The sequence below is a fragment of the Cervus canadensis genome, chromosome 22 (genome assembly GCF_019320065.1).
Source record: "Cervus canadensis isolate Bull #8, Minnesota chromosome 22, ASM1932006v1, whole genome shotgun sequence".
Lineage (NCBI taxonomy): Eukaryota > Metazoa > Chordata > Mammalia > Artiodactyla > Cervidae > Cervus > Cervus canadensis.
Genome location: NC_057407.1, coordinates 3,475,942 through 3,499,897, shown reverse-complemented (window position 1 = coordinate 3,499,897; position 23,956 = coordinate 3,475,942). Strand labels below are relative to the sequence as shown.

Sequence of the window (23,956 nt, the reverse complement as noted above, 5' to 3'; positions counted from 1 at the left end):
ATATGTGCTTGGGTTGGATCCTCTGTCTTATTTCAAGCTTAAGTTCATGCAGTAATATTCCAGACGGTTCCACATACTGCATGTTTCTCAAATACGCCTTTTCTCTCTAGCTCTCAGGAACTTTATGTACTAGGTATATGTGCTCAGTTGCGTGCGACTCTTTGGGACCCCACTGATTGTAGCCCACCAGGCTCCTCTGTCCGTGGGATTTCCCAGGCAAGCATACTGGAGTGGGTTGCCATTTCCTCCTCCAGGGGATCTTCCCAACCCAGGGATTGAACCCACATCTCCTGCATTGCCTGGAGGATTCTTTACCACTGAATCACCTGGGAAACCCCAGAACTTTTATTGTTTCTAATTAATTTATTAATAGAACTGCAGTTGTTGGTCTGGGGGAGGCATTAAAGACCCCTGGATGCCTCATATACCGCACACCTTGGCGAAGGCCTAAAGGGCTACAAGGTTCAGTTTTCCAATTTGTGCAATGGAGTGGAAAGCAAGGGGTGGGGTTTAACTTCACTTACCCCCCCCCCCCCCCCACTCCCAGCCCCTGAACTTCCAGTAGTTACGTAAGGATGTGAGAGTTGGTCCGTAAAGAAGGCTGAGTGCCAAACAATTGACGTTTTCCAATTGTGATCGTGGAGGAGAACCTTGAGAATCCCTTGGACTGCAAGGAGATCAAACCAGTCAATCCTAATGGAAATCAACCCTGAATATTCATTGGAAGGACTGATGCTGAAGTTGAACTTTCGGTACCTTGGCCACGTGATGCGAAGAGCTGACTCACTGAAAAGACCCTGATGCTGGGAAAGATTGAAGGTGGGAGGAGAAGGGGATGAGCGGGTTGGATGGCATCACCACTCGATGGACATGAGTTTGAGCAAACTCCGAGAGAGACACCGAGAGAGGATTGGGAAGCCTGGCGTGCTGCAGTCCGTGGGGTCGCAAGGCGTCAGACATTACTTAGCCGTTGAACAACAACCCCAACTTCCGGGGTTGGGAAAAACGTAAAATCAAGGAGCGTCACCCGGCCACTCGTTCCGGCGCCTGCGCAGAGGCCGCCGCTGCGCTGTTCTGGGGAAATTTTTTCCGGCCTCTCGACGACTCGGCGCTCCTAGGTCTTTTCTCCCCCGGTGTTTTGGTTTCGGTGCCGCCGCAGGCGTGCCTGCCGAGCGCCGAGCTGTTGATGGAGATGGCGGCCGCGCCCGTGTGAAGGCTCGCGGAGGCCCAGAGCCCGCCTCTGAGGACTGGACAAGCCTGCGCGCCCGCGGGAGTTCCAAGCCGGGTACAGAGAGGGGCAGGCGAGTCTCCGGGCCGGGGCGCCGTCCCTCTTCGGCAAGCAGACAGGCGGTTGGTGGCCCTGTGTTGTGGTGGGTGTGACTTGCGTGGTGGGCGCCGGGCCTCTCCAGCCGCGCGTCCCGCCCGAGTGTCCGCGGTGCTTTTACTCCGGCCGTGGCTGCGCGGGGGCGCCTTAGCGGACTTGGGTTCTGCGGCGGGGGGCTGCGTGGTCCCAGGGGGCAGAGAGCGGCCGGCGGCTCTCGCGCTGGACGAGGAGATGCAGGAACCGTGGGCCGTATTTGGATTTCGGACAGGATTTCGGGTATGAGGGGCTCGCTTGTGTGTGGACGTGGGGCCCAGCTAGGTGGTCTGTTGTGGGTGTTTGGTTTTGTGATCTTAGAGTTCGTTCATTCATTCATTCCTTCCCGGGGCGTTACTAGGATCGTCGGAGGTTCGTGCCGGGTACTGACCCAGCGGGTGTGGTGGAAGAACGTGGACGTGGCCTCTGCCCTCACACAGCTCACAGGCTGTGGGTTTTAGTCGCTTTGTGTACCTGTGATTACAAATTGAGGTTAGTGCTGTGAAGAGAGGTGCAGGGCTACGGGACAGGAGAACACCGTGAGCAGCGCTTTTCCGAGGACCTGAGGGTGCCTTGAGATTTCGGGAGTGTTTTGGATTTGCGGCTGGTTGGGTGAGTGGGAAGAGAAGAGGCTCACGTGAGCCTCTGGCTAGGAACTGCTTGTTCTTTCAGCGGCTGTCTGGAAAAGGGGCTGAGAAGTGAGTGTGTGTAATCATCGGGCTTTTTCACTGGAGGAAGAAAACAGGAACCTCGTGTTTCATTTGTTTATTTCCTGGGTCACCGACCCGTTTCGCTTTGGTGACTGGGCAGTCCCTCTTCAGTGGCCCTGTAAGCGGGTCCATCCGCAGCTCAAAGCTGAGGTTCATACATCCTCCTCACTCTCCACCCTCGTTTGTGGCCTCAGATTCTTGAGAAATTTCTCTGCTTTGTTGGAATGGTTTTGCCTACGTTTTCCCTATGGCTGGGAGTCTTTCCAAGTTGACATTGAAAGTGACTTTGTCCAGGCTGGATAAAACTGAAAATGTAACTTATTAAACTCTGAATTGTTTAAGCACCGGGTTCTTTTATTTTTGAGGCAGGGAGAACGTTAGGCTTGCTGGTTTATAAAGTCTAGTAAGGTTATTGGAGAACAAGTATTGTACAAACATAAGGCACAAAATATATTTTTCTTCTTTTGATAAGTATTTGTGTTATTTTCAGTTCGAGGCTATCAAAGTAAATTTTTCTTTCTGATCGCTGAAGTTTCTAATGCTGTTCCTTAGACTGAAGTTGGAATTTCTTTTTGGTTTCTAGGATAGATGCTATCCCTTTTACATCAGTGCATTTCTGACACAGATGCAAAAACTCCATATATGTAGTTGAATAAAATGGTCAAGGGAGAGAGAGTAAAGTAAAAACTTGCACTTGTTGAGAACTACTTCAGACATGGTATACACATTATGAAGTTGGAATAAATGTTAGAGAGTTGACACTTTTGATGTTATATTTTTCTTTCTTATCTTCAGGACTCTGTGCTTCCCCCTTTATTGAGTTGCTGTTGTCCAGTGATGGTCTCTTATCTTAGAAAGTTTAGGTTTTCGTCTAAGGATTTGAGAAAGCAGTTTGTATTCTCAGACTTGCACTGGAAAACATTAAGTACCCATCTTGAATTGTGAAAAGAACAAAGAAGGTTCTCAGTTGCTGCTAATTTGCCTGAATTTGTTCCCCCCTCCCTTTCTTTTTTCCTTTCTTAGGACTTCTACTCCAGAGAGGACACCTCATCCAGGACTATGATGCCACTTCCCCATCGTCTGGGTGTTGCTGGATCCCTTGTCTAAGCTAATGCTGCGGGATCCCTTGTCTCTTGTGGAGGAATCCAGCTGACTCCTGGCATGAAGGCCCTGCGTTGTGGGGGTTGAGAGGGACACCCATGGCGTCCCTGGAGGACCCAGGAGAAGTGAGAGAGGGCTTCCTCTGCCCTTTGTGCCTGAAGGACCTGCAGTCTTTACATCAGCTGCGGTCACACTATGAGGAAGAGCACTCCGGGGAAGACCGCGATGTCAGAGGGCAAATTAAAAGTAAGAGGCTAGGATTTCCTGCCTATCCTGTTCTGTCACCGGGAGCTTTAACTTGTGGGATGGTTTTTATCAGCTCCTATGCTTGCCACTGTCAACTAAAAAAAGATGTACAACTTGAGAGTTGTGAGTTAAGTTTTATTTGGGGCAAAATGAGGACTGCAGCCCAGGAGGCAGCATCTCAGACAGCTCTGAGAGACTGTTCCACAGCAGCAGTGGGGAAGGTCAATATATAAGGCTTTGGTGAAGGGGGAATTCAATACCATGAAGTACTCAATTTACAAAAGGTTTTTTGTTAGTTCTGAGGGTCTGATGTCACCATGAAGGGATTTAGAGCTTCTATAGATATGAGGAGATGCAAGGATTGAGATAATAAAATCTGTTCCTAAAAACCTCCAACTATCTAAAGACCTGTCCCACCACATTCCCTGGAGCACAGAGGGCCTCCCTCCACCCTGAAGTCCCTCAGGGGTTGTTGAAGGTCAACAGCTGGAGCAGTGTGGGGTTCAGTCTCCATAGAGGCAGATGGCAAATGCCTTTGTTGTTCAGTTGTTGGCAGTGCTCTTGGTAAGTGCCAGTTTGTAGTTGACACCACCATCACAGGATAAATAATGGTAAATTAATAATAACAATAATAGAGAACATGTTTCTAGTGTTTTCCTTGTAGCAGGCATTATTAAAAACATTCCCCTGCATTAATTTCATTGAATTCTCACCATAACTATGTTGTCAGTGAGCCCCATCTTACTGATGAGAATTCTAGACACACAGAGACAATTTGCCTACACAGTGAGGCTTCACACATAATGTGAAGCCACACAGTGAGGTAGAGCCTGGCTTTGAACCTAGTAAGTGTAATTACTGTTCTCTGCTGTCTTTTCCTAGCCTGTTTGAATTACCTAACTGCCAGTGCCAGAGGGTTTTGGGGTGGAATTCCTTTCCTTTGCCCTGTAAGCGGAGGCACACTGTCCACCGTTTACCTGTCACAGATTCAGGCCTCCCTGCCACCCTTACTTCCTTCACTGTGCCCTGCCCTGTGGAGCGCAGGGAAAGGAAGGTATGGCTGAAATGGGAGGAGGAAACCCCACAAAGGTGAAACTTGGTGTCTTCCAAGTTTCCAAACTTGGTGAGCTTCCAGGGACCCTCACGTCCTAAAGGGTTGCAGAAAGAATTTTTGCAGATAATTTTTGCTGTTCAGAGTATTCGTTTCCTAGACTTCAGACTGTAACCCCTAAGTACGATGCTGGTGCCCTGGAACTCTCTTTCCTAGTGATTCAGTTAACCGCCAGCCACGCTTCTGAAGGCAATGAAATTAAAAAGGTCTGATGGCATATTCACAGCTCTGTGTTGGGTGGGCGAGAAAGGAGTGATCCGTGTGTTCCTAAGTGGACTTTGGCTTCCACACCTGTCAGTCACACGCCCCCTGTAATCAAAATAATCTCACTCCACGTCTCACTTTTCAGTTCAGAAAAAAAGGTTGTTGAAATTGAAAGTATTACTATTTATAACCCCTGACAAAAAATATGACAGTTAGACATTTTCAAAATCCTGAAGGCTGCGATGGCCAAGGCAGCTTCTGGCTGCAGAGGCTGGAGCAGAGGCATAACTCTTAGGAGACGAAAAGAAAAAGAGAGAAATGTATGTTCTTTTACATACATTGTCATTTCATCAGCTCTCCCAACAACCCTGCAGGAAGGTGGTTGATCTCATTTTACAGAGAAAAAGCAAGACTCTGAGATGTGCAGCGGCTTCTCCAAGGTCATGTAGGGGTTGACAGAGCTAAGCCTTGACCCTGTGTCTTCCATCACCTCTGAACCTAATGCCTCTCTTTGCCCGTGGCATCACAGCTGAGGTGAGGCCCTGTATTCCCATCACAGCAGACACTGCAGCTGGAAAACCAGCAAACAAATGCACTGCTTGTCTGAGTGGCCTTCGGACAGCTGAGGGGCTCCGTGGTTTTCAGTGAACGCCCAGGCTTAGTGTCGGCGGAACTGGGCCGTGTGCTGGGATTCTGCTAGGACTTTGGTGCCAGTGGCTAGAGAGGCTAGAGAGTGGTGTCCTCACGTCGCTGGGACGGCTGCGCTCTTGTTAGAAAATGTGTAAGATTACTGATGAAATAACAGATAACAGGACCTTTTGTTTCCGACTGAAAGGAAGTGAGGGTTGATCGTGAATACTGGCTAGAGAGAGACTGGAAGTTACCAGATTTAGTTCTTCTTTTCTGTCTGTCTGTTTCTCTCTGCTTTTCTGTTTCTGCCTCCTTTGAGAGACAGTGAATTTCTTGTTGGCTTTGGCTGCGAAGGGAAGACGGGCAGAATGAATCAGACGCCTAGATTTTAGTCCCCTCTCCTTTCATCTGGCTCATAATCACAAAACATTTGTAAGAAGTCAAGACGTGGGCTTTCTTCTCAACTAATGAAAGGGAGAAACGTGGTACTGAGCTGAAGAAATACTTTGGGCTGATCAGATACTGGAAACCACGTCTCCACATGGAGTTCCTTGCTCCTACCTCCTGCTTCCTTTACTTGACTTGTGGACGCTTGGAAAACCCGGGACTGGAAAGAACTCTCAAAGATGATGCCAGCTAAGGGGCCAGGCTGCGAGCACTAAGGCCTGCTTTTATTCAGAAGGGCGTTTCTCATTTTCCTTTTAGCGTTGGTCACACTGGAAGCCTGCAAGAGGGACCTTCTTTGGTTGGCTCAAGCTTTGGTTCTAACTCCAACATAACCTCTTAAAAGTAGCCTCACCATCCCTTCAAGGGCAGGTTACGGGCTGTTTTCTCTCCTAACTCCCAATATCTGACATCAGAGGAACACTATGTACACAGCCCATGGTCCTCCTGGTGCCTTCACTAAGCTTACTTTATTTATTTTTTAGATTATTTTATTTATTTATTTTTGATCTTTTGGGGACTGTTTTTCTGTCTTGTTTTTAATTTTTATTGCAGTACAGTTGCTTTACAATGTTGTGTTAGTTTCTACCAAACAGCAAAGTGAATCAGCTATACACAGGCATCCCTCCCCCTCTTTTTGAATTTTCTTCCTGTGTAGGTCACCACAAAGCATTGAGTAGAGTTCTCTGTGCTACACAGTGGGTTCTAGGCTTGCTTTGTAGCTGCCTTCTGCCCCAAAGCCATACAAAACCTTTCAGGAAGGAGTCATTGCCTGGTCCATCTTGAATTGAGGACATGTGCCTTGTCTGAAATGCATTTTTTTTTTTTAACAAAGCATTTTCGGGATACAAGGGCTGTCAGTTGAATTTAACTTCCCTGATTCTCTCTGTTCCTCTTAAGATCAGCCTCTTATTTGGGAAACTTGAAATCTGGAAGCCACTCTGGTGTTCATAAAGACTCTGATTCTATTTGTCTTGCTGGAATCTGGGAGGCAAGACCCAAGGCTAGGGAGTGACTTACTGGGGGTAGACGATGCTCTCCATAGTGTCCTTACTCCTGCTGGCTAGCTCTCCCTTTCCATCTTTCGAACTCTTGACTGGGCATTTTTGTCCTCATAGAAGCACATGGTTCCTCGAGTGTCCTTACTTGGCCTCCAACTGTTACCGTCCTTGAAGTTCTTGAATTTTATCTGAAGTCTGTTTTGCAGCCCTAAGATTTTAGACTAGAGTAAATTGTAACAGTACTGCTGAAATCACAATCTGCAGCTTTCTTACGGAACCCGAGACCCAGGAGTTCCTCTCTGTACTACACATCCAGCATGTATAGATCTTTCACAGTACATATCCAGATCTTTGAATCCAAGAGTCTTTACCTCAGAACCGATTTTCTGGTAGGGTTTGCTAATGTTCCTCAGCCTGCCTTTGAGTCGTTGAGTCTCCCCTTAACTTCATAATTGATTTAAATCAATGATTTTTTTAAGCAGCAAGATCCCTATAATGACATGGGCTGGAGGATGGAATTGGAGCAGTAAATGGGATTGGGACACTGGTCCTAGAAGTTTGCCTCCTTTCCTCACTGCTTCTGTCCTGGGGGAATGAAGGAACCCTGATACAGGAGAGTTCACGAAATGCACTGGGACCCTGTTGATAGGTGAAACCTGAGTGCTCTTCCTGTGGCACCTCAACACTCCACTGGGTATTCTTCATGGATTCATATGGCGTCTGTTCCATTTTTTTAAGGTCTTGTCCAGAAGGCTAGGAAAGCAAAGAACAGGCTGTTGAAACGGGAAGGAGATGATCGAGCTGAATCAGGCACCCACGGATATGAGTCTTTCAGCTATGGAGGGGTCGATCCTTACATGTGGGAACCCCAGGAGCTTGGTAAGAAATGCTTTTCATTCATTCATTCATTGTTGAGCATCTGTATGTTTTCAGAGTTTGCTGAAGAGACACCAGTAAACCAGCATGGTCTTAAGCTTCCCATGACCTTTGTGTCCTAGTAGGGGGAGATAACTGACAAGGATGAGCTGGGCATTTGAACACAAAGCATTACGGCATTAGGCACCACATAAATCTTACATATGGACTCTCATTTAATTGTTACCGAACTCCATGGGGACCTGCCCAGGGTCAGACAGCTGGGGCGCTGCAGAACTGGAATAGGAGTCTCTGATTGTCAGTCCGGACATAGTCCATTGTCTCTTTTCATGTAGACATTACCTGCCTACTGAAAAGCACTGAGTCATGCAGCTTAATTTTCTGAAGTGTGTAATTATGGTATCAACTACTTGCTTTCCGAATTATCATCTTTTAAGGGTAATGGAAATAATCTAAAATTTATTTTGATGATGGTTGCACAAGCCTGTCAGTAAACTAAAACCCATTGATTTTGTATGCTTTAAATGGTGAATTGTATGTATTTGAATGATAACTCAGTGAAGCTTTTACCAAAAAGATCATGCCACATGGAGCTGAACTAACTTATCTTCCATGTCCTTTAACTGTTGAACATTAGTGATCATTAATATAATACTGTTCATCCATGTGATGGATAAATAATGATTCTTTTTTTTTTTTGTAGTACTTTGTTATACTTTGTTTGCTTTTTGGCTGAGCCATGTGGCTTGTGGGATCTTAATTTCCCGACCAGGGATCAAAGCCACAAGCCCTGCACTGGATGCGTGGTGTCTTACCCACCAATTGCTAGAGAAGTCACATACTGCTTTATTATACTGTGATACTCATTATCTTGTTCATCTTTCATAAAAGCCATGTGAGGTAGGAAGGATAGTGATGCTCATTCCATTTAAAGTTAAATAAGATTTAAAAGTCAAAGTCAGTTCCATGACCACACACTGGCCAAATTTTAAGAGCTCAGTCTCCATGTGTGGCCAGTGGCTAACATTTTAGAGAGTGGAAATGTTTTTACATCATGGCAGGAGAAAATAAAAATAAGACTATATGCATATAACTATTTGTTACATGTGAAAGACAATTAAAAACATGAAGGAGACATTTTAAGTGTATGAATTCTTATTAGTTTTTTGATAACATATTTCATGATTGCCAGTGTTAAATTTATCAAGGTGATGTTTCAATTAACTTCCCTGATTTAACAACTGAAGGAAGGCACAAATTGGAAAAGGTCAAGTGAATGGCAAATTTTCAGTTAATGCTTATCGACACTCCTAAAAATTTGAAGCTAAATTTTAATTAGATGTTAAAGTATGGCTAGGATGAAGAGAATAATGGATGGTTAAGAATCTAGTATAAAGATGTAGATACAGTGAAGTACCTACGTGAACAAGCCGTCATTGGGAGGAAGAAATGAATTGAGTGCTGGGAGGGCTAGGGGGCAGGGCCAGCTTGCAGAAGCAGTGTGAGATTGAGCAGGAGCTCTTCAGACGCTCTGAGACAACAGGCTACTCGGTTCCATCTGTGTGAGGATTGTCCTAGGTCTTGGCTGTGGACTGAGGATGCTATCGGTTGAGCTAGCCCCACAAAGGCATCTCTTACCATTTGCATGTTGGGGGCTATTTAGAGAAAGGTTGTGTTCCTCCTGATGAAAAAGCCATATTGTACCAACTTTGAAAAGTATAGGAAAAATAGCCCATAATGTTATTTCCTTTTTGTTTAACAAAAGTTCACATGCCGGGCAGTGTTCTAAGGATTTTATAAATTTAACTTCTTTAATCCGGATAACAGCACTGTGCAGTAGCTACCCATGTTTTCCTCATTTTATAGCTGAGTACTCCAAGTTAAAGAGACGTTAAGGAACTTGTCCAAGGTCACACAGTTTGTGGCAGAATTGAGCACAGGCTGGTTCCAGAGTCCAGGCTCTGTCCTTGAGGCCTTTCTTAACGTACTTTGCGGCCCCAAGGTGACCGTAGTCAACATTTTAGCAAACTTCCTTCCGTTTGCTTTTCTAGTTTTTACATTTTTATTAAGACTCTAAAATCCTAGATTTTTGGCTTGCTTTTGAAATTCAAGGTAGGGAGGCTCCCTCGGAGAAGTGACAAGTCATTTATGTTGCCTCCCCCCTTTCTTCTAGGTGCTATGCGAAGCCACCTTTCTGACTTCAAAAAACACCGAGCTGCCAGAATCGACCACTATGTTGTTGAAGTCAATAAATTAATAATCAGGTTAGAGAAGGTAAATTTTTTTGTTTTAAAACATGTTTTTTTCCTGCAAGTATAAATTCTTTGGAGGGAAAAATTACACTTCTGCAGCACGCATCTTGTCTTAAATCTATTGTGTTTGTCTGGCGCTGGCAGGAAAACACCCTACGTAGAGTGGTGCTGAGGATGTGGAGCCCAGTTCTAGCCTGGGCTGGTTTTACAGAGGGTAGCAGCCTGGGTCGATGACCGACACATACCCAGCTGCCCTCTTCCTTCCTGTGAAGCCCACTTGACTGCCTGGCAGCCTTCTGCCTTCAGATCCTTTACTCGTTTGGGGGTCCCAGGCACCGTCACACGAAGGGGTGGAGTGGGTGATACCGTGTGATGGCAGACAGGCTGGTAGCCAGGAGCGGGAGGAGCACCCACCAGGACCAGCATGTGGGGTGGGAACCTCTTGTCCTGTGGTTGGTTTAGGAGCGAGTCTTCAGCACCATGACCGCTGTCTTTGAAATCAGCCCTGAAAATGCTTGTGTATCAGCTGGGTTGTGAGATAGGCCGACATGGCAGCACCACAGGTTCAGCTCTCTGCCTGCGCTTCGTGGGGCAGGAATATGGTGTCCGCTTTCATTGTCCAGGAGGGCTGTGGAGAATCGGGGGCTCCCCCTCGCCCTCGGTAGCCACCCCACCGTGTCCTTGCCTGCCCCTGGTTATTGCTTCCGTGGGCAGCCAGCAGTCGAGAGACTGGAATGGGTCATGGGAAGGGGAGTGCCTTCCAGATGCAAAGCTAGTCCTCTGTCCCCCGTGAAGTAGTTTTTGTGACATCGTGGGGTTGGAGATGACATAAGACTTGAGTGATGCCTGTGTGCTCGTTCCCACTTGATGCTTCCGCCTGTAGACAGTGTATCCACCTCCAGATTCATTCCTTCTGACCCTTTTTTCTCCTTGTCAGCTGACTGCGTTTGACAGAACAAATACCGAGTCTGCGAAGATCCGAGGTAACTAACTCGCGAACTTTGCTCACGTTCCTTCTGTTCTTTATTTTTCATCCTGACCCGATCTCTCTTTTTTTTAAATGGCCTCCCTTCGTGTGTGTTTGGTTTTTGTCTTCTTCTTCCCACAGCAATAGAAAAGTCCGTGGTGCCCTGGGTCAATGACCAGGATGTCCCTTTCTGTCCGGACTGCGGGAATAAGTTCAGCATTCGTAACCGCCGCCACCACTGCCGCCTCTGCGGGTCTATCATGTGCAAGAAGTGCATGGAGCTTATCAGCCTTCCCTTGGCAAGTAGGTGACGTGGAGGCAGCCTGGCCCCGACGACCTGCGGAGACCAGCCCCTGGTGGGAGACTGGGGTCTTTTTGTTTCAATGTATGGCCCATGGGACCTTCATTCATTTACTGTTGATTCCTTGAGGCCCACTACAGCCTTGGCAGTTTGCTAGGGCCCAGTGGAGCAATGGTCTATAATAGAGGTTCGCCAACTTTTCCCATAAAAGACCAGATAGTGAGTATTTTAGGCTTTGTGGCTCACGTCCTGTCTGTGTGACATTTCTTCTTTATTACACAGCCTTTTTGAAGTGTAAAAACCACAGGTAGCTTGAGGGCCATACAAAACCAGGCCGGACTTGGCCTGCCAGTCGTCGTTTGCCCACGTATGGTCTATCAGTATCGTCTATTCCTCCAGGGTAGGAGGAACCCAGTGGCCCAGGACTTTGAATCTCAGCTGGTGAAAAGTTGCTGGAGATGATCTCAAGGCGTTTTGGCTGACTCTGGGATGTGTGGGGTGGTTTTGCAACCCCGCAGAGTTCCGCTGACTCTGCACGTGCTGTTGGCTGCAGGGCGTCTGGGTAACGTGGGACGGGGCAGATGTTTCCTGGGTGGGGGCTCTGACGTCCAGTGGGCACGCGTCACCTTGGTAAGTTCCCTGTCTCCCCGAGACGACTCCCTGTCTCAGCTGAGCCATATTTTGGGGACAGTCTTCACCTTCCTTCTCTTGGGCTGATTAACTGATATTTACTGGGCAACTGCTGTGCGGTAGCCCTGTGGGAAGAAACCCGTAGGGATGCAGCTATGAAAGACAGCTCGTGCCCTCGGCATCGCAACTGCTTGGGCAGCTCTGGGCTGTGCGTAGAGCTGTCATCACACGCAGCAAGTGGGAAGTGCCCCAGGAGGAGCGCCGTGGGGGGAACTGATAGGCGGGCAAATGGTTTTTGCCTCAAGGAATTGGGGAAGGCTTCCTGGAGGATGTGCCATTTGAGCTGAGCTCTGGCAGGGGTAGCAGTTGGGGTTTGGGCATCGGGGAAGGCTGCGGGGGACGGTCCAGGGAGAGCCTGGGTGTGTCTGGGCAGCTGGAGAAGGGGAGCAGGTAAGCTGGAGGTGGTAAGGCCAGATTGGGGTGAGCGTCAGAGCTTCAAGGATAGCCTGTCCTTGGCTCCTGGCTCTCTGCTGGAGGCGCTGGGCATCCAGCCCTCTGCAGAGCCTGAGCCCCGGCAGGCAGAGGTCTGGGTGCCTCTTGCCCAGAGGCAGCATCTGGCCCCCACCTGTGGACTCCACTGCTGTTGTGGGCAGTGGGGTGATCTAAGCTTTGGGGTTCACTGCTGCCTGTCCTGTGTTCTTTACAGACAAGCTCACCAGTGCCAGCAAGGACTCACTGAGCACTCACACCAGCCCCAGCCAGTCACCCAACAGTGTCCACGGCTCCCGCCGGGGCAGCATCAGCAGCGTGAGCAGTGTGAGCTCTGTCCTGGACGAGAAGGACGACGACCGGATCCGCTGCTGCACACACTGCAAGGACACGCTTCTCAAGAGGGAGCAGCAAATCGACGAGAAGGAGCACACGCCCGACATCGTGAAGCTCTACGAGGTGATTCCTGGGCCGGCTGAGTCCGATTTGAGAGGCCGGGCTGATTGTCATATGCACGCCTGCAGATTTTGAAGAATGCTTTGTGAAATCGTTCCTTTCAATCGTTTTTAGTTTCTGCCAGAGGGCACTAGCTAGGGCCCTGAGTGAGTCGCAGAGTCACTGGGTGTGTTGCAACAAACTTGCTACCTTGCCCTCCCTGCCCACCTGAGAGTTGGAGGTTGGCGCTTTCGGTGGCCCGGGGCAAGAGGAGGAAGGCTGGTTTCCATGCAGTGTAGACAGCTTCTGTGGTCAGAGCAGGAGCAGGAGCTGGTGGTGAATGGTGGACCAGAGGGTCCTAGGACACTCACTTGGGAGTTTGAGAAACTTCCCAAAAAAGAAAAAAAAAAAAAGAGAAACTTCCCAGAAGTGTAGAGCTTCCTCTTTTGAGTCCATAAAATGCCTTAGCTCTGGTTACCACCAGCGGCCCTGCAGGGCCTTCAGTAGCTGCTGCATTACAGGAGCAGAGTGTGGTCAGAGCCTGCGGTTTAGAGTCGGACTGGGCGTGAGCTTGACTGCCTCCTAACCCGGATGAGGCCTGCAGGCTGAGAAGGATGAGGCAGGAGGGTGTTGGGCAGGGAGGTGATAGGAAACGGGGAGGAGGAAAGCAGCCTGGCAGCGGAAGGAAGCAGCTTGAGCAAAACCGGACAGGGGAGGAGAGAGTTTTTGTCTGGTCATCACTGAGTGGTAACTGTTAGCAGTTCTTCCGGTCCCAGTGGCTGTGTTTCTGGAACCACCATGAAAACAGTCAGACTGCTAGAAGTGGTGTTAATTAAACCTTGCTGCGCTGCAGACATTGCCGTTGTCCACTGTTGTGCGGAGCTCACGATCTGACAGTCTCTGTAAACAGCCGCCGAGCTTGTGGTTTCCTGCTTTTCTGAAGGGAGCCCTGGCCGTGCCTTGTGCGGCGTCCGGCGTCACCTGGCAGATAAAGGCCATAGCAACTGATATCTTCTCGCTACCTTGGTGAACTCACATGACTTGTGTCCTGGAAGGTCTTGCTCCTGTCAAAAACATCTGGTCAAAGTTCACCCTTCTTTCCTTCCTACAAGATTTTCTTGTAGAGTAGGTCTGTAAATCAGGAAATTGATAACAGTGAACAGAACAAAACTAAAAGCCACTCTCTGCTTTTTTTTTTTAATTTAGAAAACTGCACATTTTATATACATCTCCATTGATTCTGCATAACCTTTTTGTTGCATTTTCTGTACCTTGAGACACAACTCACCTCTTCTTTTTTGTTCTTAGAAATTACGGCTTTGCATGGAGAAAGTTGACCAGAAAGCTCCTGAATACATCAAGATGGCAGCATCATTAAAGTAAGCTCTTCCTCTATGTTTTACTGACTCAGTGGTGACTGTTTTCTGTCATTTTAGGTCAGTTCTTTAGTAGCTGAAAGTGTAGGCCCTGCCCCTTTCCCCTCGGTGCTCACAACTAGACGCCACAGCCCCTGGCAGCAGACGGTGGAAGTGCGGGGAGCCCTGTTTCTTGAGCCCTCTCAGCCCCAGTGTCCCTGACTACCCCGTATATTTACGCCCCCTGGGTCCCAGTCCTCTTTGCACCCCTTGCCCGAGACCGCTGGCCCTGAAGGAGAGCAGGGAAGGGCCCCAGTCCCTTCTCCGCCTGCAGTTCACCGAGCAGTCATGTGACTCAGTGGGTCACACTGCCTTCCTGTGAGTTGGTGCGAAGAAGCGTAAACCTCCCCGGGATGGCGGGGAGTCGACTCGGAGCATCTGCCGCCTGCTCCTTTCCTAACGAACTCACTGGACTCAACACGCCCTCCTCCCGCCCCTGCCCGTGGGTTTGAGATTAGAGCAGGCCTGCCTTCTACCTGGACGCCAGCAAGGACAGCTGTGTTCCTGGCATCGTGCTGGCACCTAGCCTCTCCTTAGGACGTTGTCACCCGAGGGCCTCCTCTCCCAGTGTGCTCTTGGCTTTTTTGCTTTGTGCTTTAGACACAATTGTGGATCAGTGGGCTCTCCTCTCGCTAGAGGGGAGCTGCCATCGCTGAGAACGTTTCCAGGTGTCTTAACTCTTCCTCCCAAGACCAGTTCTGAAGGGCTTCGAGTGAGTGCGTTCAGTCTGTCCCTCATTCATTCAGGGGATGTTTATCAAGCACGCGTTGGGTGCCAAGCACTCTTCTGGGTGCTGGGGCTGCAGCAGTGCATAGCCAAGACAGCTTCATTATCACGGGAGCGCAGACCATAACAAGTGGGCAATAACACCCAAGGTAACGAAGCCCGGCCTGATGGGTGCCCCGAGGATAACACGGTGGGTTGATGTGCCTGGGACCAGGGCAGCGATTCCAGATTTAGGCCAGCCCTGTTATCTTCCACATGACTTGGCGATATCGAGACAAAGTCCAAGTCCTCTTAGTTCTGGTCTGATGTTCTTTTTGCAAACTGTGCAGTTAGAGATGATGAAGCAACTTTACTGAATCTGTAGATTACAGAACACGCCAGGATTTTTCCAGCCAGGATTGCCTGATAGAGGGAAAACAGGTAGACCTGGCAGTTCTTTTATTTAACTTTACTTGCTGCTGCCTCAGGAAGGGAGTTTAGTGGCTATAGCTGAGGCTGGATTAATAGCTGGGAGATCATCTGAAATGTTTCTGTTCTCAGTAAACCTTGTTTAGGCTCGTCCCATGTGCTAGTTACTGGGGGTGTAAAAATGAAAAGCCATGGTCACTGCATTTGGCCTTCAGCAGTCTGGTGGGAGTGTGTGTGTGCTCTTGGTTGCTAAGTGATGTCTGACTCTTTTCCACCCCATGGACTGCAGCCCGCCAGCCTCCTCTGTCCATGGGATTTCCCAGGCAAGAATACTGGAGTGGGTTGCCATTTTCTTTTCCAGGGGATCGTCCTGCCCCAGGGATCGAATCCAGGGTCTCCTGCTTGGCAGGCAGAATCTTTACCACTGAGCCCCCAAGGAAGCCGCCTGGTGGGAGTGGCAGACTCGTAAATGAAATCCTAAGACCACATGATAACCGCGTTGTTCCTCTGAGACTGAGGTTAAGCTCCCACTGGCCTTTCCTAACGTCCCCTCCTCTGCTCTCTGGGTAGTCTTTGAGGAAAGAAAAGTGCCCTCTCCTCTGGTATAGTGTAAGCAGCTCATGTATAAACCATTTCATCTCTCTTCCTAGATGCACAGAAGTTGTTCAGAGAAAGTGTTAGTAGGCTGAAGCAGGGTCAGTCCTACTTATTTTGACAGTGAGCTTAGGAGCTGGCCCCATAGGCCTTGGCACTAGTTTTCCCACGGCATTGGCACATTAAAAGCGATTTCTAGTTAATTAACACTCACAATTTGAAAAGGAACGAATATTGCATTATATTAAAGTGACAGTGAAAGTTGCTCAGTCGTGTCTGTTTGTGACCGATGGACTATACTGTCCATGGAATTCTCCAGGCCAGAACACTGGAGGGGGTAGCCTTTCCCGTCTCCAGGGCATCTTCCCAGCCCAGGGATTGAACCCAGGTCTCCCACATTGCAGGCGGATTCTTTACCAGCGGAGCCACCAGGTGGGGGAGTCCAAATGCCGTTTGAAGAGAATTAACTGTCCCCCTCTCTGTGAGGCCTTAAACTGTAGAGCCTTTTACACCACTGTCTCCGTTCAGTGCAGTGAAACTTAGATCAAACATCTGCCTTATTTCTCCCTAGTGCCGGAGAGACAACCTACAGTCTGGAACACGCCAGTGACCTTCGAGTGGAAGTGCAGAAAGTGTATGAGCTAATAGATGTGTTAAGGTAAGGTCTGTTAGGTGACGTTCGTACCTGTTGCCTTCAGTGGAGGATGTGCTGGGTTTACGGGGTGGTGGGCGACCAGCAGACCTAGCTTACCTGGTCCTGCTGATCGGGGGTGTGTGTGAGGAGGAGGCTGAGGGGGCTGCCAGCTCCGGACCTCAGTGCGTCTCAGTAACTGTTGCCTGAGGATTTTTACTGTTCGTGATTGTTACAGGAACGGGAGCTGATTGGCATCAGCTGTGTGTCGGCTGTTTCCACACAGAGTGGCTCCTGTGTCCTACCACAGTTACCCTGTGACGTAGAGGGTAGCACCCCCATTGCATAGGTGCAGGAATGCCCCACAGCTAGCCAAAGTGCTGGAGCCAGAACGGAAGTCCAGGTTCTTTCTTCAATTTGACCACTGCTTTTTTTTTTTCTTTGGCTGCACTGTGTGGCTTGTGGGATTTTAGTTCCCCAACCAGGGACCAAAACCAGGCTTAGGGCAGTGAAAGTGGCCGAGTCTTTAACCACTGGATCACCAGGGAATTCCCAGCTACTGCTTTTTAACTGTGGGTTGGCTATTGGGGTTAGATCAGCCCTTTGCAGTGTAGGAAGTACTCTGACTCAGAGAACAGAGATACGGAACCCTTGTCCATCTGTACATGAAAGACTAGCTACATAGGTTGCAGGGTTAGATGCAAAATGAAAATGTAGGTCCCCTGATCAAAGTTAAGAATTGTAAGGGACTTCCCTGGTGGTCCAGTGGTTAGGAATCTGCCTTCCGAAATGGGTTCAATCCCTGATCGGGGAACTGAGATTCCACAGACCACAGGGCAGCTAAGCCCGTGTGCTGCAACTACTGAGCCCTCGCCCCACAACTGGAGAGATGTCTGTGTGCCACACCCAAGAGCCTGCAGCAGGAACTAGGGCCTGATGCAGCCAAATACATAAATAAATGTGAAAAAGGAGACTTGTGAGACAGGGAGCAGAATGTTAAACTAAGCACAGGGCTGCTCTGCGGCACCGGTCACGGGCCCGAGGTGGCTGAGTGTTTGTCGTTTGCCCCCGTGCTTGTTTGGGGCCTTGGGTGCAGCCATCGGGTAAGAAATGGGCTTCACCCGCAAGGGCATTTCAGGGGAGCCTTGAGCCCATTTCTCCTCATCGCTTGCCAGCATGCAAGCCTGGCGACTCGGGATTCTCCATCCATGTTTCTGAGGCTGGCCGTGCCTCTTACAGCGACGTGTTTGTTCTCATGCAGTAAGAAGATCTTAACCCTAGACGTGAAGCAGGACCCGCCGCCACATCCGAACGCTCTGCGGCTGCAGAGGATGATCAGATACTCGGCCACACTGTTTGTGCAGGTAAAGCCGCCGCACTTCCACCATCAGAGGGCGGACAGGCCCACGGCTTGCTTGTTTTCTGTTCGTACACTTACTTCTCTTTAGGATTACAAGGGTGTCAGCCACATCTAGAGAAAAATCTGCATGTCAAAGAAAAGTGACACAGACCCTGCTCTGAGTATGCGCCGCCCTTTATGTAGCTATTCCCCTGTCCCTGCGCATTTGATAGGCTCCCACTTCTCTGCTGTTGTGAGGAGTGCCTGGTGGACCTGCTTGCACAGAGCATTTGCTCCTCTGGATAAGCTCCTGGGGGACTCTTCCTGGGCTATTGGTCTGGAGGATACAGTGATTGTTCAAGGGCCCACTCCACTTGGGAGACTGCATCTGAGTCGTCTCGACCTCAGAAAGCCCTTGTGAGAGTCACAGTCAGTCCCCTGTGGGGCCCTGACGGAGATCTACGTGTCCTGTTGGGTTAGTTATCTGACACCATAATGCAGAGTGAGGCCCTTCCTGCTTTTGATGGAGGACTGTATTCCATGGTCGTTGGTGGGTGCCCGCTGCAGCCCAGGCGGTGTTTTAGGTGCTGGGTGTCCTGATAGACCGTTCCGTTCTCATAAAGCTTGTATTATAGAGGGGATAGATGAGAAAGAACAGAACATATGGCTTACGAGGGTGGAAAGGGCTGCGGAGAACTGAAAGGAGGGCGTGGGGGTGGGGCTCAGATGGCGGCTTACGGGTGTGTTAATAGACAGGGAGGGCAGGAAAAGGCCTCACTGAGACGGCAGGGAACCAAGGTGTCTGGTGCTGATCATCTCCTAATGAAAAGGCTGGCCCTTCCAGAAGGACGCTGGCACGGACCCGATTTCAGGGTTAGGTCCTTCCCTGCTCTGCTCGTTAGGGTGGCTGTCCGAGACCGACGTGACATAGCTTCAGCAGGCTCTCATTAGGGAGCTTCAGATTCTTTTTTTCTTTTTTTTCCCGCGGAAAGGGTTTAAGTGTAAAATTGCTGACTCCCTACAGGAAAAGTTGCTTGGTTTGATGTCACTGCCGACCAAAGAACAGTTTGAGGAACTGAAAAAGAAAAGGAAGCAGGAGATAGAGCGGAAGAGGATCCTGGAGAGGCAGGTGAGTGAAACTCAGGGACGCTGGCATCTGGCTTCTTCCGAGCGGCTGCCATGAGCACAGAGGCCTCCACAGGCTCCCGGGAGGTCCCGTGAGGTTGTCGTTAAGTCAGAAGCTCTTATTCGCTCTGGCTTGTGTTTTCCTTCTGTTCTGGCCTCTCGCATTTTAGAAATCAAATAATTATTTTCCTCCCAAGGCCCTATTTTTCTTTCAGAGGCTCTCCTGATTCTCTCCTGTCTAGAATACCATGGAGACTGGCAGTCCCGCCCCCAGCACAGGCTGAGACGACCCAGACACCAGGGAGTTCTTAGAGTGCTTGGAATATGCAGCAGTAAACAGAATAATACGTGTATTTACGATTGTGTGGGATTCCAGTGTAGATGAGTGGTAATAGACCTCAGAGGTTTAAGATAAGTGCTTAGCCAGTGAATGTGAGATGGAGAGAAGCTTACGCCTGAACTTAATGTTGTTTGTTATTTTAATTTTGAAAAAGCATGGTTTGAGTTTAGCAGCGGGATATTGTAGCCCTGAGGTGGGGAATTGGGGTCTCACTGGAATGGGGATGGTGTGACCGCAGTGGTGGCTGGCAGTGTGGCTGTTGGCCAGGTGACCGTGTTTCTTTTTGGCTTTGGTGTCTTCCCAGGCTGCCCTGGAATCCCAGCGGAGGCTTGAGGAGAGGCGGAGTGACCTGGCATCGCGTGCAACCAACGGGGAGGTGGTGCCCCCTCGGAGGGGTCCCGCCCCGCCGAGAAAGGCCGAGGGCTGGCTCCCGCTGTCGGAAGGCCAGAGGCAGAGCGAGGACCCGGACCCCCTCCTGCAGCAGATCCACAACATCACGTCCTTCATCCGGCAGGCCAGGGCCGCGGGCCGGACGGACGAAGTGCGCACGCTGCAGGAGAACCTGCGCCAGCTGCAGGACGAGTACGAGCAGCAGCAGACGGAGAAGGCCATCGAGCTGTCCCGCAGGCAGGCCGAGGAGGAGGACCTGCAGCGGGCGCAGCTGCAGGCGCTGCGGGCGCGCGAGTGGGCACGCGAGCGGGGCCAGGCGGCCTCTCTGCACACGCGCACTCGGTCCCTGGACTTCCGCGAAGTCAGGCCTTTTCAGCTGGAGCCGGGCAGGGAGCCGCGCACCCACCTCGCGCACGCTTTGGATCTGGGCTCTTCCCCAGCTCAGAGCGGCACTGCCACCAAGACCTCTCCACCCAGCCTGGCACCCGAGCCCTTCCGAGGGTGGTCTGGGCCCCCAGCTCTGGGCCGGGAGTTCCTGCCCCAGAGCACCCCGTCGCAGCGCAGTGAGGCACCCTCCCTGAATCCCTTCGATGAGGAAGAAGACCTCGCCAGCCCCTCAGCCGAGGGCACGGCTAGCCCTCCTGCTCCGGAGCCTTCCCTTGGCCCGCCGGCCCGCCCGCTCCGAGAGTACAACCCTTTTGAGGAAGAGGAGGAAGAGGAGGCCGTGGCCGGGAATCCCTTCGCTAGGCCAGACAGCCCCGCCCCCAACCCCTTCGACGAGGAAGATGAGCACCCCCCGCGGACACCTGCATCCCCCCCTGTTCCTGGCAACCCCTTTGAGGAGGCCCCCTGCACCAACCCCTTCGAGGAGGACAGTGATGGCGGGCGGGAGGGCGCCGAACCCATCGAGGAGGAGCTGCTGCTCCAGCAGATCGACAACATCAAGGCGTACATATTCGACGCCAAGCAGCGCGGCCGCCTGGACGAGGTGGAGGTGCTGACGGAGAACCTGCGGGAGCTGAGGCGTGCCCTGGCCAAACAGAAGGGGGGCAGCGACTGACCAGGCCGGGCAGGGGCCCACGCAGCAGGCGGGAGGGCTGGGGGGCGTGGAGGAGGAGGGCGGCGTCTAAGGTGCCTGCAGGTTAGCAGGGAGGAATCCGCTGTTTGGTGCTGGGCACTTGGAGCTTTTCCCGTGACAGCTGAATAATAAAATGGGAACGAGAACAGGAAGGATCAGCATGCATTTGCTGTTTTTCCTGAATTTTTCTAATAATTGGGTTTTCCCCGTAGAAGGGACATGGAGCCTTCACTGCCGAGGTGTCACGAGTGCGGTTCTGTTGGGCCCTGGTCGGAAACGGCTCCCGAGTGCAGCTCGTGCCTCCACTCGCTCCTGCCTGGCGTCGGTCCGTTTGCAGCCTTTTATAGGGCCCTTCCTTTAGACAAGACACAGCAGAGAGCCCTTTACATCTGTCTCGGTTCTGGCGGAAGTCCGTCCCATCAGACTGCGTTCCTTTCGCCTGGGACTTCCATTGCCCTCCTGGGCGCGTCCTGTGCGATGGCAGGGGAAGGTCTCACTGTGGAGGCAATAGTTTAGACCCAGGAAAGCCCCTCTTAAGAGGGGTGATGGGGGTGAGGTTTCATCAGGGTCTCTCGCCCTCTTCCTTTCAGTTCTTATTTCTCTCTTTCAGGAAGTTAATCTCCCAGTGCAGGGTTATCACTGTGAGTCTGTTCATGAGCTTTTTAGAGAACAGCAGTTTTTAACTTTTTGGCTGATAGAAGTAGTATACTTTGGGAGCAGAGTCTCTGTCCAGGTGTTGCTCTGTGGAACTGAATGACCGCTGGGACAATTGTCTGTCCCCGGAGAAAGTGTCCTCTAGAGCTTTGGCACAGTTACTCTGATCTGGGCTTTTTCAAAGGTGCCAGGCTATAATTTAGGAGTTGGTGGTCAGGAAGCCCTCGTGGAACCTTGTCAGAAGAGCTGACGTCCCCTGAGTCGGAAGGTCAATGACAGTACCTTCTAAGGCTCGTCGATGAGCCTTTTTGTCTTGCGGGTCATCTTGTGCTGACCGTGGGCGCTGGTGAGATACTCTCTCACCTATGTTTAGTAGTATTAAGAAATTAAATGGGGAATTCCTTGGTGGTCCAGTGGTTAGGACTCCGAGCTTTCATTGCTGAGGGCGTAGGTTTAATCCCTGGTCAGGGAATTAAGATCCTGCAAGGGGTGTGGTGTGGCCAAAAAAAAAAAGTAAAATGTTTGCAGGAGGCACAACCAGTATCATTCTGGTAGAACTGCAGTGCTTGAACTCTTCACCAGTTAAGGGCAAAAAGGGAAATTGTGCATTTTGCTTTGGTGCTTAGGTTTACAGGGACATGACCCTTAACTGACATCTGACATCAGATACCCAAGTGTGCTCAGCTCTGGGTAGAGTTGCTGCAGTTACGCTTGTTAACTAATGAACAATAACTGACCACTAGTCACTTTATACCCATAACTAACTCTGGCTCTTATGGTCACTGGTTACTGGTGTAAGAGCTGAAATTTATTTTGTCTCATTTTGGGAAGACCCCTATTGATCTTGGGAATGTCTGAAAAAACACTGTGGTGTAATAGTAATCTCTGTTTGTGTTGACACTATTCACATTTCTTTAGCCCCTGCTGGCTCTTTGGGCTGAATGAAGAGGTCCTGTACGGGAGCATGGCAGTGGGGAGTGGGTGTGCGGAGCGTCTATGCAGGACCTCTTGAGTTTGGGTCCTATTCACAAAGGAGTGCGAGTGGGTTACTAAGGTCAGCCAGTTACCAGCCTTGCTGATTGTCATGGTTTTGGGAAGCTGGCAGTCAGGCATCTCAAATGCTGCCTGGTACAGATGTCCTTACCCCTCAAGATCAGTGCCCTTCATGCTGTTACTCTCGAGGGACCTAGGGATGACTGCATGCTCCTCGATGATCAGTCTGTCCTTTCTCTCTGACTGAGAAGAAGGAAGCTCTCTGCACCAAAAAGCAGGTAGTTCTCGGAGCCAAGTGCTGCTTGCCCTCATAGTTATTTTTCTAATGAGAATATATCTCTTTTAGTTAGCTGGTGGTTTCAATTAAAACTAGTTTACCAAACATACCCTTTCCCTGAAATCAGCTGCAGGTAGCAATCTGTTAGTAACTTAAGAGCACTGAGAACCAGACCTATAAAAAACATGTTTTTAAATTTAAGTAAGAATCACTGAATATACTAAACCCAAAACAAACTAAAACCCTCTGATGTGATTGAATTCCTCCATAGCTGCATTCTCCTGTACTCACAGACATGACTGGAGTCAGAATTCTCTATCCCTCCATTGTACCATTTCCCGGAATTCGTAGACCCCAAGATGGGCACAGTGTTGGACTTACAGGGATGGGGGAGCATCATGGAAAAGGTGGCCTATGAATTGCAACCACAGCTTCAAGTTTTTCCCTCATGTCAGTGTTTCACCCATCCTACATCCCTTCACCATGGACAGCTCCATCCATCTCATCAGAAAATGAGCAAGTCCTTGATCCGTCGTTGGCAGATGTCCGTAGACACAGGTCATGTGTGGAAGAGACTCTGGGGATTCGGGCATCAAATGAAGCTGACTTTCCCCTTTTATGCCTTGATTGTATTTTCCCTTGTCTAATACACTAAGGACACTTACTCATTATACTCGCTGCTCGATGTGTCTCTTTTGTCCAGATACTAAAACGTACCTGAGTCACCAAGAGCCATGTGGTAGGCTGGACGTTGGCATAGATAGGCGGTGGGACTCAAGGTGAGAGGCTGCTCTCCAGTAGGTCACCGGCTGCAGTAGTAGATTGTGCTGGTCACCTGACAATGACGGTTGGAGGGTCAGTGGTTTGCATGTACTACTCTGGGGCCTTGTATTGGAACCTTTTTAAAAAATAAAATAACAAGATATTCATGGTTGGGGGTGTGTGTGTGTGTTTGTGCACACCAAGAATTACCAGATAACATCTGGTCATTTCCTTAATGACTTCTGAGTACAAGAAAACAGCTCCAGCTCCTGTGTTCCTGTGTGGTTATGGCCTCCAGACAAAACCAGGAGTCTTCCCAGGGGGTAAATACGGGTTCTAGTTCTGCCCTTATGTTCAGTGATTCCTGCAGTGTTGATTAAATGAACTGTCTTACACAGGTGTCGTGCCCAAAGGTGGTAGAAGTGGGCAACGGGAAAAGAGAGGAAGCTGCTATGTGGGTCTTTGATGCT

At 49.9% G+C, this 23,956-nt stretch overlaps 1 protein-coding gene across 4 annotated transcripts; it reads left to right on the top strand.

Moving 5' to 3' along the window:
* The first annotated feature begins 979 nt into the window (after positions 1-979).
* Positions 980-23,658, top strand: RBSN (rabenosyn, RAB effector). Of its 4 annotated transcripts, none has more exons than XM_043442690.1 (12): positions 980-1,285; positions 3,091-3,414; positions 7,543-7,683; positions 9,854-9,954; positions 10,870-10,915; positions 11,041-11,202; positions 12,537-12,778; positions 14,063-14,133; positions 16,469-16,555; positions 17,790-17,892; positions 18,892-18,996; positions 19,637-23,658. In XM_043442690.1, exons 2-12 carry the CDS (start codon positions 3,267-3,269, stop codon positions 20,780-20,782), a joined length of 2,352 nt encoding a protein of 783 aa, XP_043298625.1. In that variant the 5' UTR covers positions 980-1,285; positions 3,091-3,266; the 3' UTR covers positions 20,783-23,658. The 4 variants fall into 4 exon arrangements, with proteins under 4 accessions (XP_043298625.1, XP_043298627.1, XP_043298626.1 ...); XM_043442692.1 differs by having other exon boundaries at positions 980-1,350; XM_043442691.1 differs by having other exon boundaries at positions 980-1,370.
* Positions 23,659-23,956: the final 298 nt, after the last annotated feature.

Excerpts from the sequence above, each read along its gene's own strand:
- RBSN (XM_043442690.1), top strand. The coding sequence starts at position 3,267 with ATGGCGTCCCTGGAGGACCCAGGAGAAGTGAGAGAGGGCTTCCTCTGC. Across the intron at positions 11,203-12,536 it reads TATCAGCCTTCCCTTGGCAA|ACAAGCTCACCAGTGCCAGC; the intron begins GTAGGTGACGTG and ends TGTTCTTTACAG. Across the intron at positions 17,893-18,891 it reads CGGCCACACTGTTTGTGCAG|GAAAAGTTGCTTGGTTTGAT; the intron begins GTAAAGCCGCCG and ends GACTCCCTACAG.